At 37.5% G+C, this 18,658-nt stretch overlaps 1 protein-coding gene across 7 annotated transcripts in view; it reads right to left on the bottom strand.

Annotated features, from left to right (window-relative positions):
* The window catches only part of TCF12 (transcription factor 12), a 396,425-nt gene that overhangs the window by 86,432 nt on the left and 291,335 nt on the right, over window positions 1-18,658 (bottom strand). For all 7 annotated transcript variants that reach the window (XM_070377972.1, XM_070377970.1, XM_070377974.1 and 4 more), the window contains one exon: window positions 3,068-3,203. In XM_070377972.1, the coding sequence (XP_070234073.1) occupies window positions 3,068-3,203 (136 nt within the window). The remainder of the gene's footprint in view (window positions 1-3,067; window positions 3,204-18,658) is intronic.

The raw sequence follows: 18,658 nt of genomic DNA, 5'->3' as shown, positions 1-18,658 counted from the left end.
ATTAGGGCTGGGATTCTTAGTAAACATACCAGGAGGCTGCAAAGCTAAAAAAGCAACTTCATAAGTAGTATGTGGAAAAATTATGTACAATAAAGAGAGAAAAAAACACTCATTAGCATCTGGTTCCTACCAAGAGGCAGCCTATATTTCCTTAAAATAAAAGTGCCAAAGATAAACAACATCTGGCACACTCTTTATTTATAAAACTTACTAGCAAAATTTTTGTTCTTTGGGAGGCTTTTTCTAAAACCCAACTCTTCACAACTAATACAGTATCCCCTGAGCAAAAGACACAGTCCATATTAATAGAGACAGTCAACTGAACTGTTCCTATAAATCTAGAGCCCATCACTCTACTTTGGGATAACTAGCAGTAGAATACATTGCTCTTTGGATTAGGCCAGTTTTTTCCCTGCCCTAGGAATGGAAATTCTTCTTTTATATTTTTAATCTAATCATTAGTTGCCGTTATACAATTACATGCATCAATGCTGGATTCAAAATCATGAATTTAGAATACAAAGTTCACTTTTGGGAGGTTTCAAAGTATAACAGTTAAGAGAGTAAGCTGATTGGATTCAAATTTCAGCTCCATCATATAGCAGCTGTGTGAGCTTGGGCAAGTTACTTAACTTCTTTTAACTTCAGTTATCTACAATAACTTCCTGGACCTGTTGCAATAAAGGGAATACAGAAAGATGCTCAGAGCAGTACCTAACAGAAAGTGACACAATAAATTTTAGCCATTATTATTAGGTTTATATTAAAATTTGTGGCAAAACTATTATCAATTGTTAAGTCAGTGTTTTGCAGAATGTTGATTTTCTAAAGCATCTAAATATCTTGAAAAGATGCTAAAATTGGTATAGATTATCTCTGAAATCCTTCCAGAGATTTTATGAGTAACTGCAATACCAAGAGAGAGTGTCTAAGACTGAGAAATAACAACGAAGAGTGGAATAATAATTTACTAGGTGGTATTTACACAGGAGATGAGTGGGCCTCCTTGAATACCAAGCTTTGGCTAAGTTGCTTACTTTCCTGCATATTGGTTCCTCATTTGTTACACGTGAAGTGCAAGTAGGTCAGTCCACCTCTGCGACCCGCTGGACTATACAGAGCATGGAATTCTCCAGGCCAGAATACTGGAGTGGGTAGCCTTTCCCTTTTCCAGGGGATCTTCCCAACCCAGGGACTGAACCCAGATGTCCTTCATTGCAGGCGGATTCTTTACCAGCTTAGCCACAAAGGAAGCCCATGTAACATGACGTTAATATTATAACTTACTAGAATTTTTATAAAGATATAGTATGTATAACACTGTACCTGGCATAAAAGAGAGAATCCATAGTATCTAACATCATAATCAAAATAAAAATGAATATACAAGCCTTAATTTCTGGGAAGCTTGAGTTTTAAATGAAATCAACTCCCTCCCCTCACCCTCAATATTCCAGTGGTTCATTTCGTCCCTGAACTTTTAGTAGTAGTGTACTAGTCTATATTAGTGCTTTCTGTCATGGTGTGTGCTCACACAGCATTCTAACAAGGTATTTTTCTAGAGTGACACTGACACATCTAGAGTCAAAAGAACGTTTTTACCCTAACTGATTTGGTGGGAAACAAAAGTGGAGATGGAGAAAAGATACTATATCTTACCATTTCCTTAATAAGTATATTGGTCTAAATCACAGGGGCTTGTTCCAACAGCACAAATACTCAATCACCTATAAGCAGAGGTGGGCACATCTAACCAGAGATCTCTATGACTAATATGACAATCCATCACTGTGCCCTTTTATACCTTTAAGCATACTCTAGACTCAAAGGCTAGGGATATTTTAGCAAATTTTGGGTTTGACAGAGGTGCCTGTGTGCTAAGTCGCTCCAGTCATGTCTGACTCTTGGCGACACTATGAATTGTAGCCCGCCAGGCTCCTCGTCCATGGGATTCTCTAGGGAAGGATAACAGAGTGGGCTGCCATGCTCTTCTCTAGAAGATCTTCCTGATAGAGGGATCAAACCCATATCCCTTATGTCTCCTGCATTGGCAGACAGATTCTTTACCACTAGTGCCACCTGGAGAAAGCCCTTACAAAGGTAGATATAACAAATTAGAAGCATAACAAGTATTTGTGGAATAAATAGCTAGGACCTATTTTCTTTTGGTTTATTTTAGAGGGTGGCCTATCCTCAATATAAACATGCTTTACAGTTTCAATTTTCTCATATAGAGGATTCTTTGTAAGAATAATCCAAAAGTCTCACATTTCAACATTGACTGGATAGGGTGTAAGAGTATACCTGAGGCTTGCTGTAAGCAGCAACATGAAAACAGACTGGCCTGGTTAGGCTACACACAAGACATGAAGGAAAGAAGTAAGGAAAATGAGAGGTGTATGCTTGATAGTTACTGAGTTGCCTTTTGAGGTAGTGTTTTGGAACTAGATAGAGAAAATGGTTGTACAGCATTGCGAATATACTAAATGTCACTGAATTGTACACTTTAATAAAGGTAATTTTATGTTAATTTTACTTCGATTTTTAAAAATTGAGGAATAGATGCAACGAATATGCAAAGAACATTGGAGTTGGAGTCAGAAAGTCTGCATAAACCACCTACTAGGTATACGAATATGCTGTCCTTTGAGCCTCAGTTTTATGTTAAAGCCTGTATTACGCCCACTGACTAGTAGGACTGCTATATGAATGAAATGAGAATGTATATTATAAAACCATTTTGCAGACTGTTCAGCATTGTATCAACTGTAGTCAAGAATAAGGGATTAATATTAGTATATGACATTTTTATTACAAGAGGGAAAACTAGTCCCATTTTTAAAGCTCAATTTTCCACTATTCAGTTCCTCTTAAGGTGATGATCAAATAAAAATATTAAACTGTTTATTAAGTATATACTGCTTTATGCAAATAAGCCCTAATATCATCATGACACCCAAGAAATCAAATGATTTCTAATTAGAAGTGTAGCCAGAAGCATAAACTAATGGGGGTGATGGTGGGGAAGAAACATTTTTAAATGGGATTTGTTGTGTGATACACTTACCAAGTGCTGCAGAGTCATGGAGTGGTCTTCTTCTGGAACTTGTGGCAGAAAATGAGTAGTAGGGTGTCCCAGGTTTTCCTGAAGAAGAGAGTTGTGCTGGGCTTCCAAGCCCTAGATCTTGTCTCAGGAGACTAGACTATAAAACAAGGCCAAGGAAACGAGTTATCTTCTCATTGATTATGGACCCAAATCTGAAAATGACATCACTTTCAAATTATTTATGGTAACTTGAACAATGCTTTGAATTTAGGAAGTATCTAAGTACTTGTTTGAATTTTATTAGTTTAAACCTGTGTTTTCTCTTTTTGCCCATCCTCATGTCCTCATGTTGCCTGCTTTTTAGAAATTATGTAGATTCATACAATCTTAGAGTTGAAAGAATATTTTAGTTGGTATGTAGTTCCACTCTTTTTAAAAAATAATTATTATTTATCTGGCTATGTTGGGTCTTAGTTGCATCATGTGGGATCTTTTATTGTAGGACACAAATTCTCTAGTTGTGGCATAAGAACTTAGTTGCTCAGTGGCATGCGGGATCTTAGTTACCCGACCTGGGATTGAACCTGTTGTCTCCTGCACTACAAGGTGGATTCTTAATCACGGGACCACCAGGGAAATCTCCTGTAGTTCCACTCTAATCATCAAGATCATTTTTGAAAAATGTCCACCCAGTCTTTGCTTGAATGCTTTCATGAGCACACAAGGGAGTCAATTCTGTTCTTTCTTCCATTTCTTTTTTCTTTATGGAGAGCTCTCATTGTTTAAAAGAGTACCAATATTTTCAAGACTAGCCATTCCCGTTTTCATCAACTGTGTCTCATGACATAGTTTTGAATGTCCTCCCCACCATTCCTGACACAGACCTCCAAATTTATTTTCCATTTGTCAAAGTCTCTTGGAAAAGCGAATGGAGAACAATGCCCCAGATGTAGTCTTATTAATGTACAGGAGTTTCTGAGACTACATTTTAACAACACATTTGTGCTATGTAGCTCATACTGAGAGGTCAAGAGAGATCACATCCTGTTACTCTTTTATTATATAAGTTGCTATTAAGTAACATCCCTCCAATGGTTTCCTTGTTCAGTTTGTGTTCTTTGGTTCCAAGTGCAAGACTTAACATTTATCTCTAATAAAATCCATCTTGCTATATTTGACCCATAATAACCATCTGTCCAGGATGACAAGGCTGAGGAGACAGCTCTAACATATGCTACAGAGACATCATGAGATTCTATTGAGTACTGCACTGAAATCCAGAGATTCAGCAGCCCTGACCTGCTAATCAACTGACCCTATCATAAAGCAAATGAAGTCAATGCAGCAGAATTTGTTTTCAAGCTTTCTGAAAGCTGAGGGGAAAAGAAGACCTCAACTGGAAAGCGTGTTAGATGCAAGTGAGGTTCTCAAATGAAAACTGTGATTTCGCTAACATATTTAGTATTCTCCCACCCCATATTTAATAACCTTTACAGTTATCACCACACTCTGGGTGGCTGTTATTCTGGCTACTAAGTATCATAAAGACATGGAGAAATAAATCTCAGCTCTGGTGAGAAAGAATCAGTAGAACTTTATAACACTAGTCATGGTAGTCCAGTCCCTGCCTCCAGAAAAACTTTCATTTTCAGTTTATCACACTACTTAATAATCTTAAATAATATTTATGTTTCAGCTTAAAACTCTGAGATGGAATTAATATAACATAAAATTAATCATTATATTTCCAACCAGTGACATTTCAGTTCAGTTCAGTCGCTCAGTCGTGTCCAACTCTTTGCGACCCCCTGAATTGCAGCACGCCAGGCCTCCCTGTCCATCACCAACTCCCGGAGTTCACTCAGACTCACGTCCATCGAATCAGTGATGCCATCCAGCCATCTCATCCTCTGTCGTCCCCTTCTCCTCCTGCCCTCAATCCCTCCCAGCATCAGAGTCTTTTCCAATAAGTCAACTCTTCGCATGAAGTGGCCAAAGTACCGGAGTTTCAGCTTTAGCATCATTCCTTCCAAAGAAATCCCAGGGCTGATCTCCTTCAGAATGGACTGGTTGGATCTCCTTGCAGTCCAAGGGACTCTCAAGAGTCTTCTCCACACCACAGTTCAAAAGCATCAATTCTTCGGCACTCAGCTTTCTTCACAGTCCAATCTCACATTCATACATAACCACAGGAAAAACCACAGCCTTGACTAGACGGACCTTTGTTGGCAAAGTAATGTTTCTGCTTTTCAATATGCTATCTAGGTTGGTCATAACTTTCCTTCCAAGGAGTAAGCGTCTTTTAATTTCATGGCTGCAGTCACATCCGCAGTGATTTTGGAGCCCAAAAAAATAAAGTCTTGACACTGTTTCCACTGTTTCCCCATCTATTTCCCACGAAGTGATGGGATCGGATGCCATGATCTTCGTTTTCTGAATGTTGAGCTTTAAGCCAACTTTTTCACTCTCTACTTTCACTTTCATCAAGAGGCTTTTTAGTTCCTCTTCACTTTCTGCCATAAGGATGGTGTCATCTGCATATCTGAGGTTATTGATATTTCTCCCGGCAATCTTGATTCCAGCTTGTGCTTCTTCCAGCCAGGCGTTTCTCATGATGTACTCTGCATATAAGTTAAATAAGCAGGGTAACAATATACAGCTTTGACGTACTCCTTTTCCTATTTGGAACCAGTCTGTTGGTCCATGTCCAGTTCTAACTGTTGCTTCCTGACCTGCATACAGATTTCTCAAGAGGCAGGCCAGGTGGTCTGGTATTCCCATCTCTTTCAGAATTTTCCACAGTTTATTGTGATCCATACAGTCAAATGCTTTGGCATAGTCAATAAAGCAGAAATAGAAGTTTTTCTGGAACTCTCGTGCTTTGTCCATGATCCAGCGGATGTTGGCAATTTGATCTCTGGTTCCTCTGCCTTTTCTAAAACCAGTTTGAACATCTGGAAGTTCACGGTTCATGTATTGCTGAAGCCTGGCTTGGAGAATTCTGGGCATTACTTTACTAGCATGTGAGATGAGTGCAATTGTGCAGTAGTTTGAGCATTCTTTGGCATTGCCTTTCTTTGGGATTGGGATGAAAACTGACCTTTTCCAGTCCTGTGGCCACTGCTGAGTTTTCCAAATTTGCTGGCATATTGAGTGCAGTACTTTCACAGCATCATCTTTCAGGATGTGAAATAGCTCAAATGGAATTCCATCACTTCCACTAGCTTTGTTCGTAGTGATGCTTTCTAAGGCCCACTTGACTTCACATTCCAGGATGTCTGGCTCTAGGTCAGTGATCACACCATCATGATTATCTTGGTCGTTAAGATCTTTTTTGTACAGTTCTTCTGTGTATTCTTGCCACCCCTTCTTAATATCTTCTGCTTCTGTTAGGTCCATACCATTTCTGTCCTTTATCGAGCCCATCTTTGCATGAAATGTTCCCTTGGTATCTCTGATTTTCTTGAACAGATCTCTAGTCTTTCCCATTCTGTTGTTTTCCTCTATTTCTTTGCATTGATCACTGAGGAAGGCTTTCTTATCTCTTCTTGCTATTCTTTGGAACTCTGTATTCAGATGCTTGTATCTTTCCTTTTCTCCTTTGCTTTTTGCTTCTCTTCTTTTCACAGCTATTTGTAAGGCCTCCAGAGACAGCCATTTTCTTTTTTGCATTTCTTTTCCATGGGGATGGTCTTGATCCCTGTCCTGTACAATATCATGAACCTCATTCCATAGTTCATCAGGTACTCTCTCTATCAGATCTAGGCCCTTAAATCTATTTCTCACTTCCACTGTATAATCATAAGGGATTTGATTTAGGTCATACCTGAATGGTCTAGTGGTTTTCCCTACTTTCTTCAATTTAAGTCTGAATTTGGCAATAAGGAGTTCATGATCTGAGACACAGTCAGTTCCCGGTCTTGTTTTTGTTGACTGTATAGAGCTTCTCCATCTCTGGCTGCAAAGAACATAATCAATCTGATTTCGGTGTTGACCATCTGGTGATGTCCATGTGTAGAGTCTTCTCTTGTGTTGTTCGAAGAGGGTGTTTGCTATGACCAGTGCATTTTCTTGGCAAAACTCTATTAGTCTTTGCCCTTCTTCATTCCGTATTCCAAGGCCAAATTTGCCTGTTACTCCAGGTGTTTCTTGACTTCCTACATTTAATGACATTTAGTACATTCTTAATATTGTACCACCATCACCATCTAGTTCCAGAACCACTTCATCACCCCAAAAGGCAATTCCATACCCATTCAACAGTCATTTCCATTCATTTTTTTTGCTCGAGCTCCTGACAACAACTAATTTGCTTCTGTCCCTCTGGACTTATTTTGAATATTTCAAATAAATGGAATAATGCAGTTTGTGACCTTTTGTGTCTGGCTTCTCTCAGTATAACGTTTTTGAAGTTCATCTTGTTGTAGCATGTATCAGAACTTCATCCCTTTGTACAGATATACTGTAATTTGTTTATGCATTTATCCACTTATGGAACATTCTGGCTTTATCCAGCTTCAGACTATTGTGAATAGAGTTGCTATGAACATTTGTGTGCAAGCATTTATTTGAGTAACTCTTTTCAATTCTTTTGGGTAGACACTTAAGTGACGAATTGCTGGGTCACACAGTAAATCTATGTCTAACTTTTAGAGAAACTGCCAAACTACTTGTTTTAATTCTATTCAGATTTTGCTATTTCTTCAGTTTTCCTGGTGTACATATTTCTAGGAATTTGTCCATTTCATCTAGAGTGTCAAATTTTTAGCATAAATTGTTCACTGTATTCTTTGATAATTCCTTTTATTTTTGTAAGATTAGTAGTAACGCCCCTATTTTCATTTCTGATTTTTGTAATTAGACTCTTCTTTTTTTCATAGTCAATTTAGCTAAAGATCTGTAAATTTTGTTGATCTTTTCAGAGAACCAACTTCAGATTTTGTTGGTTCTATAGTTTTCCTATTCTCTGTTTTAAAAAATTTCTGCTCTAATCTTTACTACTTCCTTCTTCCTGCTAGTCCTGGGTTTGGTTTTCTTTTTCTATGTTCTTACAGTATAAGTTAGATTACTGGCTTAAGATCTTTCTAAATGTAGGCATTTACAACTATAAACTTTCTTCTGATCACGGCATCTCATGTTTTGCTATATATTCTCTTTTTCAGTTTTTTTTGTTTTGTTTTGTTTTAAAGAAAAAAGCGTATTCAACAATGCTGGGGTACACATGAAGTCATCGGTGTACTAAATGAGCCAAAGATCACTGCATTTTTTCAGAAATGTTTATAGTTAAGAAGACAACTTTCTCAGACTTCTCGAAAGATAAGTGATTCTTTGAATGGAGTTGATATCTTCTTTTACAAGAGAAAAAGTAAGGAAAGGAGAGTTTCAAACAACAGATAATATGATGTATATATGAAAAAACTGCATAATATCAATGTAATTACTTAGAATTAATCACACAAATTTCAACAGATACAAGATTCAACAGATAAGGAAAGAAAGGTGTTGACTAACAGGCATGAAGGAGAAATAGTTCCCCTTAAGATAACTAGGAGAAATGATAAAAATGAGGAAACAATAAATATAAATAACACATGCATCCTTTCTATTTCTATAACAAACCATTAGAAATCGATCTCCTGATTACATTATTTGTGTGAGAATAGTGTGACCCAGGAATCATCAAGTCTCCTGCATGTATTATACTAAAATTTCCATTGTCACATCTGTTTTGTGTTTCTGTTTTTTTGCCTGTGCTAGGCACATTCAACATTCCTCAAATAGCAATCAGAATATGGCTAGAATATGGTAGATGGAACATATTATTACCACGTGTTTTAGGGCAGGGGTCATGTACCTTGAAATTTTTCTCTTAAGAAATCACTAGTCTTTTAATAGGATGTTCTCTGTTTACTACAAAACTGACTTTCATGATACAATGTTTTAAGGTGCCTGATATATTTATTGCTTCATCTGTGTTTTCTAATGCGAAAGGTACATATGAAACTGGTTGCTGCATTCACATAAATAAGTAAATACATGAGAGGAGATGGGTATTCATATGTCACTTAACAATGTTCCTTTCAACATTTCCCTGGCATATAAATTCTAATGGGCATGTAAGATGATGATGATTAATACCATGGTCAACAAACCATGGCCTACAGGTCAAATAGGACCTGTTGGAAAATACTTTTATTGGGACACAGTCTCACTCATTTATTTATGTATTTGTTATGGTGTTTTTGTGCTACAATGGAAGAGTTGAGTAGTTGCAACAGAGAATGTATGGTCTGGAAAGTCTAAATTATTTACTATGTAGCCTTTCTCAGAAAATAATAATAGACCCCTTATGCACTGTATTGATGGAGAAACAAAGGACTGTGTTTGGAGTATGGTAAAGAAGTCTGTGTGTTTAAGTTGTAAGATAACAATGGGTACTTACAGGTGAATGAAATGTAGCTAGTGAGTTATTTCTTCCAAGAATTCCAGTAACAGTCATAATAAAGACCAAAAGAGGCATAACTTAATCTAAAAGGTGAACAGGAAATACATTTCTTATATTCCTAAAAGTAAATGTCTGTAAATACTCGGATGTCCTGGAGGCAGCATGAGCTTTGAAGTTAGGTATCTGAGTTCAAATCCTCACTATAAGATCCTAGGCAAATTATCTAACATTAATGCATCTGCTTTGTTTTCTATATATGGTTATATTATTAACTAGTTCAGAGGGTTACTGGAGAAGTAAGTAAGGCTTAAGTAAAAGTAAGTGGCATGGTTGTAGCCCCTTGTGAAAAATAAAAACTTAATTTCATTTTTTCTTTCCCCATAGGTTACCACATTCTAAGTATCATAAAAGAATGAAAATAAGATGAAGGGCATTTTTTTGTTGTTTCCTGGGTACAAAGTAAGGAGACCTCAGCTGCCCTGAATCCAAGATGGCTGAGTTGTAACTCTCAATGGTGAAGGTAAGATAGGATGTTGGAAATAGAAGAGAATAAACAAGCCCTCAGAGAAATGGCTGACAATTAGAGGCTAAATCCAAAAAGCAAAGTGACTAAAGAGGAAAGATTTAAACTGTATCAACCTAGATCAAGAATAAGCAGAGAAATGCCAACTTATTCTCAGAACGAATCAGCAGAAGTATGTATGTTTATGTGCACAAACCCATATACAGCTTATAGACCAACAAATATAGGCATATATCGAGTGAAAGAAAAGCAATGCATGTGCACTAATATGGTGAAATGTTATATGAAAGGCAATGGCACCCCAGTCCAGTACTCTTGCCTGGAAAATCCCATGGATGGAGGAGCCTGGTAGGCTGCAGTCCATGGGGTCGCTAAGAGTCGGTCATGACTGAGTGACTTCACTTTCACTTTCCACTTTCATGCATTGGAGAAGGAAATGGCAACCCACTCCAGTGTTCTTGCCTGGAGAATCCCAGGGACAGAGGAGCCTGATGGGCTGCCGTCTGTGGGGTCGCACAGAGTCGGACACGACTGAAGCTACTTAGCAGCAGAAGCAGCAGCAGATAATATTTACTGGAACAGTATTAAGCATTCAGTTCAGTTCAGTTCAGTCGCTCAGTCGTGTCTGACTCTTTGCGACCCCATGAATCGCAGCAAGCCAGGCCTCCCTGTCCATCACCAACTCCTGGAGTTCACTCAGACTCACGTCCATCGAGTCAGTGAATGCCATCCAGCCATCTCATCCTCTGTCGTCCCCTTCTCCTCCTGCCCCCAATCCCTCCCAGCATCAGAGTCTTTTCCAATGAGTCAACTCTTTGCATGCATAGAAATATTATACAGACAGCAAGCAGGGGGACCCAATTTTAATCTATTTCTGTTGAAGAGGCTCTTTCCTCAGTACAACAAAATTTCTGTAGCAGTCTAGGAGTCCAATAACCATTTTTAAAGGTAACTTGAAAAAATGTTAAGTGACATATAAATGAATTTGTGAATTACAATCCTAAAGTTGAGTCACCTATAAAATACATACTGTAGATATTTGTACATATGCATGAAATAAAGGAAGAAAAAGAACAAATTTTTTTTAGGGAAAAAAGTTTACTTGTTACCAATTTTACCGATGATATATACTTTTCTCCTTCCTCTTAGACAAATCTGAAGATGTGGTTAGGAAATACCCTATCTTCTTTTTCTCCAGTTAATTTCAAGAAAGCCACAGAAGTTGTTCTTCATCCTGCTGTCCTTCACCCAGTTGTCCTAATCACAGAAATAATCAGTTCCCCTGTTTTATCTGTACCATGATCGAAATGATTAGGCAAAGTAAAGGAAGGAGAAATTGTTTCTTCTTAAGAACACAAGATGATATTTCATCCTGCCAACTAAAATGAAATGTTTAGTACTGTAAGAAATACAAAAGAAGTTTAAGACAAAGTTTTCTCTACAAGGACTTGATACACTAACTAAATCATATATTTTTTCCTTTATTTGATTCTTAAACATTTTGGTAAAACCAAAGTGCACATAATAATCTATTGAATTTTTTCCTAAAATAAAATTACATATTAGCTCATACTATTGATTTTTCTGCCTGCCTATAACAAATGAGAAGCATTATTGATCTTGTCCTGAAGGTATCTCAGGCAAAAAGAATACCCAAGTATCCCAGAGGATATAGAACCAGACAAAGCAGCTTTATTCTGCTGTCTTATGCAAGGCAGAATTAGTATTCTGAAACAGCATTGCACTAAATTTCTTAACACATGCTTCAAGAAAAAGAATCTTTTTCATAGTCATCTAGAAACTCCATCTGTGAAAAATCAATCTAATTACCAAGGAATAATTAATAAAGGGTTATTCCTGAAACACTAAGATAGCATAGATTATTATCATAAAAACCTACAGTAAGTTTCATTTTAAATTACATATGACATACTTTTAGCCTAAATAAAAATTCCCATTTCTTTACATGGAACTTTAATAGCCTGTGCAGTATTTTTTAAGTTCCCTCTTCCTCTTCATGTGCATGAGAAACTCGGGGGACTCTAAAATGTGAACCTGAAAAGACTATTTAGTGTTCTTCATAGTGATCAGACAGGAAGTCCGCCTGCAGTGCAGGAGACCTGGGTTGGATCCCTGGGTAGGGAAGATTCCCTGGAGAAGACAATGGCTACCCACTCCAGTATTCTTGCCTGGAGAATTCCATGGACAGAGGAACCTGGTGGACTACTACAGTCCATGGGGTTGCAAAGAGTTGGACATGACTGACTAACAACAACAACACACTTCCTGTTGATACTGACCAAAAATGTAAAGAAGAGGTATAAAGTAGTGGGCAAGGCCAGCATCATTTACTAATGCAACTTCTTCATAATTACATTGGAACATACTGTGAATGTAATTTAAATAGGACCATAGGAAAACATAATATATAAAAATGGTACTGATAAGTATCCAGGATGATTCAAAATCATACTGTAATAATTTGGATACTCTTTACTCTTAAGAGGGAAGAATCTGAAATCTTGATAAACATAGACTTCCTTCCTTAAAACTACTTTTTACCATTAAATGGCTTAGTCCAAATGCTGTACTACATATATTTTCACATCTATTCACAATCAGATTAAACAAGCCTCATTTTATGATTAAAAATTTGAAGCACTAACTTAATAATAATTTACTTTCTAGAAAAGTAAGATGGGAGTATCTAATGTTGTAGTTACATATGTCAAAAAATTTAAATACTTAATATGGACTGTTGGAACCTTTGCTCTTTGTTCATTCTACAGTACTCCTTAATTTCATGCCTATATTACACCCCTGAAATAGTATGCAGTTTTAATATATTATGTATTAAAAGCAAGCAGCTGTTCCCAAATTCGCCCTTTTGAGAGGGGACATGTTAAAGACACAGAAAGATATAAAACAAAAATCATGATAAAACAGAATATATAAATTGTTGAAATGTCCCAGATGAATTTTTTTTGGGGGGGGGGCTGTGCTGTGTGGCTTGCAGGATCTTAGTTCCCGACCAAGGATTGAACCTGTGTACTCGGCAGTGAAAGCAAAGAGTTCTAACCACTGGATCTTCAGGGAATTCCCTCAGATGATTTTTTTAGACTATACTATGCGCTTCTTTTGTTACTCAGAAATAAAGAAACAAAACTGTTTTAAAAGCAAAATTAGTACAGTATTGTTATATTTGCAATTGTTCTTTTAATTTAGAAACATCACAGTACATTTCAGCTGTTGAGTCCATTTGAAGTTTCAGAGACAGGACAACTCAAGAGTGACAAAGTGGCGTCTCACCTCATGTCATAACCAAATCAAAATCTCAGAGAGTGAAGAGGAACTCAGCAAAATATAAATGCTGGGCTTTAATAATATATCAGTCTTCTGTTAACTTTCTACAAATGATTTAAGGAAGGGCTACAATAAAACTCGAATTGGGACAACAGCGACATTTGCAAAATAATTGTTATTATGATGCAAATTCATTTACATTGAAATTCCAGGGATATGTTAGCAATTATCAGGAAGTTGTTAAAGAATTCTATCCTGAGAATCTCATTAGATAGCAATGCAAACTACAGTTGTTATCATTCTGAGAACAAAGGGATCTTGAATGAGTAATCAATAGCAACTGGCAGAAAATGAGACATTAATTATGACCCTCTCTAGTGTTTTGTCTAAGACAAGATTTCATTAAACGCTTTGTGCAACCTGAATAGTTCCAAGTCATTACCAACATTTTGGACAATATATTAATTGAGGGAGGGAGCAGGAGGGGTGTACAAGGAAACAAAGTAAAAGAAAACCTGAGATGTCTCTATTTCTTTCCTGGGTCAATAAAAACACACTAGTCACTACTAGCCAACTGTTATGCTCATTCTTTTACAAGTCCCAAATCTTATAAACTCAACATGGTCTCTTGAAAATTTAATTATCATTTTCGATACTTAAAGTGTTGTGCAGGTTTGATAGGATAATGACAGTCATCCATCAAATGCATCCTGCCAACACAATCAGCCCAATCTTTCTGCCTTAAAAAGAGAAAAAACAAAGATGAGAAGAAGCTACCTATGTACTATTAAGTTACTAAAACATGGCAATCTTAGCCGTTTAAGTTTCTTAATCTTCTTTAACAGCAAACTAAAGGAAAAATTTACCATCTTGATATTTCATTTTCACTATTTTTTTTCCTCTGAAGTTTTCTCCTGAATCCTGCACCAGCTGACAGATAACAAAGAAGGAAGATTTGGGAGGTAAACTGATAAAGACAGACCTACCAGAAATAAAAGAACTATTAAAACACAAACAGCTAAAATTAAAGCTATTTTAGTACATTCAGTATTCAAATAATTGTAAACATGAAATAAGAATGACTTTATGATTTTACAGGTTCCCATAAAGAGACCCCCCCCCCCCTTTCAAAAAATGCTATTAGGGATGTTCTGAAGGCAGACTCTCCGGACGTTAGCAGTGAGCATACTCTGAGCAAGTCTTCGTCTAAGTGAGCAGCTTTTCCGACTGTCTGAATCTAGAAACTTCCTTGATAAATAAGGCCCTCTGGAAGACTTCCTATAAAGATACCAGTATGCCTCTGGGCCTTTTCCTTCATGAACACAAAGAAGGCAGCTATGTGAGATGCTAGCTAACATTAGAAGAACAAGATAGAAGGAAATATCATTTCTCTTTTGCTTCTGTGGAAACGGTGTGACGTAATCCTAAGATTTTCAGCAGACTTCTAATACTCTGAAGCCACTCTTTCCCTTTAGTGTTAGGCTTTCATATCCAGTAAATGAGTGCACCCTCTTCCCCATCCCATGTATTTCCAAGAATACAATTAAGAGTAACACAAAACCCAATAAAGCACTAAGCTATTACTTAGGTATATAATATTTTTTGACCTAAAACATTCTATACTGGACATCTTTTTAAAAATTAAAACTTTCTTTTTTTGAATTTTCAAATATAAACAAAAATAGAACAAAATATAATGAACCATTCTTTATATATCTTTTACTCAGTTTCAACAACTTTCAGCATTCTGCTGTTTCTGTTTCATTTATTCTACTTCCTCTCAGTTACAATCCCCAAACTGACAACAATCCCTTATTATCATGTAATACCCAGCCTGTGTTCACCTCTTTCTTCACTTTTCCCCCCAGGATAGTGTCTAATCTTTAGCCATTATTTAACAGACTCCTTTCTACTGAAATAAGTTTACAAAAGAATAAAATGATTTTTTGAAACAATATTCTGAAACAGCACCATATTCTGAGTAGCACCAAAAATTAGCAAGTTTTACAGCGGGAATAGAAACAAAGAAAACAATGACTTTTCCCTCTGCCAAGTTACCTCTAATACTCTAACTCTCTGTGGCCTTTTAACAGAAGCAGGAAATTAAAACTGCCTACTGTTCATACTTAAGGATATTCCTCCCACAAAACAGTTTATTTTACCTCTGTTCCAAACAACTCACAAAGCCCAGCTCACCCTGAAGGCACCTGATGGCTTTTTACCTTCACCAATATGCTCTTTCCTGGATTACAGAATTTTGATTCAAACCTTTTTTGAATGCCTACTGTGTGCCAGCCACTGTGCATGCCCCTTTCACATGCTCCTTCATTAGTGAATCTTCTCCTGAATAGCTTCAACAGTTCATCCATCAGCCACTTTTATGTCTTAACATTCTTAATTCCAAGAATCCTCCATCACCATCAAATATCTACTCCTGAAAAGGTGTTGGTGTGAGGAACCACTTGACTTCTAAAATCTTTAAGTTCAATATTCAGTTCTGACATAACCTATTCTTAAAGCACCATCACTTCCCTATTACAGAACCTGTAAAACATTTATAAACATAAACCTCAATTAACAAGAGTTGAGAAATGAGATGGGAGGGCTCTCATAATCTGTGATGATAACAGAGAACCCAAGAGGAAGAAGAAAGATTCTTCTTTCCTAACAAGGACTCAGCCAATGAAAAGCCATGAACTCTTGTTTACTTTTAGCCCTCCTAATTTCCTTTTCTCCCTCGATAAAAGCATTTTCCTTCCCTGCTGTGGAAGACTTGCATACGGCTAACCATGGTTACAGACCCAGAACTACAGTTCTTTGCTGATCCCAAATAAATCCATCTTTGTTGGAGAAATATGTGGTACTTTATTTGTTTTGGGCCAACATTTTGATGGCCCATGGAGGATCACAAAAGACCTCCAACGACTTGGGCTGATAAGCGAACAGGTATGGTACCCACAACTGAATCCATTGTGATGATTTTCTTGCTGACCCTAAGGTCTGAAGGTATGTCTTTCTCCTGGATCCATGTCTTCACCCTCTTTGTATTTGAAGGTCTCCTGGCTTTATCTGGAATCTATTTTAAAGTTTTACTTTTCTGGTTAAGGCTTTGCTCTGTATATGAGTACTTGTTTGGCACTTCAGTCTGACTTTGAGAACAGACTGATTCAACTAAAGCTGGCTGAGAAGCCGTCCACCCACTGCTTTGGTAAGAGGAGCTGCTTCACTGAAACCACATCAGTTCAGCCACTGGCCCCTTCCTATGAGTACACAATTGCACTCATCTCACATGCTAGTAAAGTAATGCTCAAAATTCTCCAAGCCAGGTTTCAGCAATACGTGAACTGTGAACTTCCAGATGTTCAAGTTGGTTTTAGAAAAGGCAGAAGAATCAGAAATCAAATTGCCAACATCTGCTGGATCATCGAAAAAGCAAGAGAGTTCCAGAAAAACATCTATTTCTGCTTTATTGACTATGCCAAAGCCTTTGACTGTATGGATCACAATAAACTGTGGAAAATTCTGAAAGAGATGGGAATACCAGACCACCTGACCTGCCTCTTGAGAAACCTATATGCAGATTAGGAAGCAACAGTTAGAACTGGAAATGGAACAACAGACTGGTTCCAAATAGGAAAAGGAGTACGTCAAGGCTGTATATTGTCACCCTGCTTATTTAACTTATATGCAGAGTACATCAAGAGAAACACTGGGCTGGAAGAAGCACAAGCTGGAATCAAGATTGCCGGGAGAAATATAAAAAACCTCAGATATGCAGATGACACCACCCTTATGGCAGAAAGTGAAGAAGAACTAAAGAGCCTCTTGATGAAAGAGGAGAGTGAAAAAGTTGGCTTAAAGCTCAACATTCAGAAAACGAAGATCATGGCATCCGGTCCCATCACTTCATGGCAAATAGATGGGAAAACAGTGGAAACAGTGGCTGGCTTTATTTTTGGGGGCTCCCAAATCACTGCAGATGATGACTGCAGTCATGAAATTAAAAGACGCTTACTCCTTGGAAGGAAAGTTATGACCAACCTAGACAGCATATTCAAAAACAGAGACATTACTTTGTCAACAAAGGCCAGTCTAGTCAAGGCTATGGTTTTTCCAATAGTCATGTATGGACGTGAGAGTTGGACTATAAAGAAAGCTGAGTACCGAAGAATTGATGCTTTTGAACTGTGGTGTTGGAAAGACTCTTTAGAGTTCCTTGGACTGCAAGGAGATCCAACCAGTCCATCCTAAAGGAGATCAGTCCTGGGTGCTCATTGGAAGGACTTATGTTGAAGCTGAAACTCCAATACTTTGGCCACCTGATGCGAACAGCTGACTCATTTTAAGAGACTCTGATGCTGGGAAAGATTGAGGGCAGGAGGAGAAGGGGACAATGGAAGATGAGATGGTTGGATGGCATCACCGACTCAATGGACATGAGTTTTGGTAAACCTTGGGAGTTGGTGATAGACAGGGAGGCCTGGCGTGCTGCAGTTCATGGGGTCGCAAAGAGCTGGACACGACTGAGCAACTGAATTGACTGACTGACTGACTGGCTGGGCTCCTCCAGGATAAAGCTGTTTCCTTAGAACTGGATGATATAAGTTTGCTTGGTGGTTGGGCAGTGTGAAAATTTTTCTTTTACGTCAGAGAAAAACCTGAGGAATGGGATCCCAGTTATTTAAATATTTTTATAATATTTAGATTACCACCTCATAAGAAATCCAGAGATTTTATGTTTAAAAACCCTCCTCAGGCACATTTTAAACTAAATGGACCAATCTGACCAAATGTAATTGTTATTATGGAAAACATATGAAATCCCCAACTTTAATTTCCTTAAAACTGAATTTGACAACAGGTCAAAAATTTTGAGAACTGAGTGGAAAACCTGTTTTAATTGGTATTCTGAGGCTTCCCACTATGATCAGAAGTCTGAAATGGCCTCTGTGCAAAATAAGATTTTAAGGTAATATTTGTCAAATTTCCCTTTTTCTCAGAAACTCTCCCTACTCCCTTTTCTTCTGAACTTGTCAGAACTCATCCCTTTAAAATTAAGCCTTCTGAGGTCCAGAGGCTAATTTCTTATATTCCCTGGACCAAAGCTGAATTGGGAGCCACAACCAAATACTTTTCCAAAGTAACTAAAGATCTTCACAGGTTTGCAGAGGAATTTAATATAGTCAATCAAACTTATCAACCTGGTTTCTGTAATTATATCAGCTAGTTTTTATACTTGTCACTGAAGGCCAGACTCAGTACTGAAAACTATTAATTGGGAAAATCTTAAAAGGTCTCTGGAATTACAAAAAGGTCTCTGGAAGTCCAGGCCACTAACTCA

This window comes from Bos mutus, chromosome 10 (genome assembly GCF_027580195.1).
Source record: "Bos mutus isolate GX-2022 chromosome 10, NWIPB_WYAK_1.1, whole genome shotgun sequence".
NCBI classification, from domain to species: Eukaryota; Metazoa; Chordata; class Mammalia; order Artiodactyla; family Bovidae; genus Bos; species Bos mutus.
This window is presented reverse-complemented; position numbering and strand designations above follow the sequence as displayed.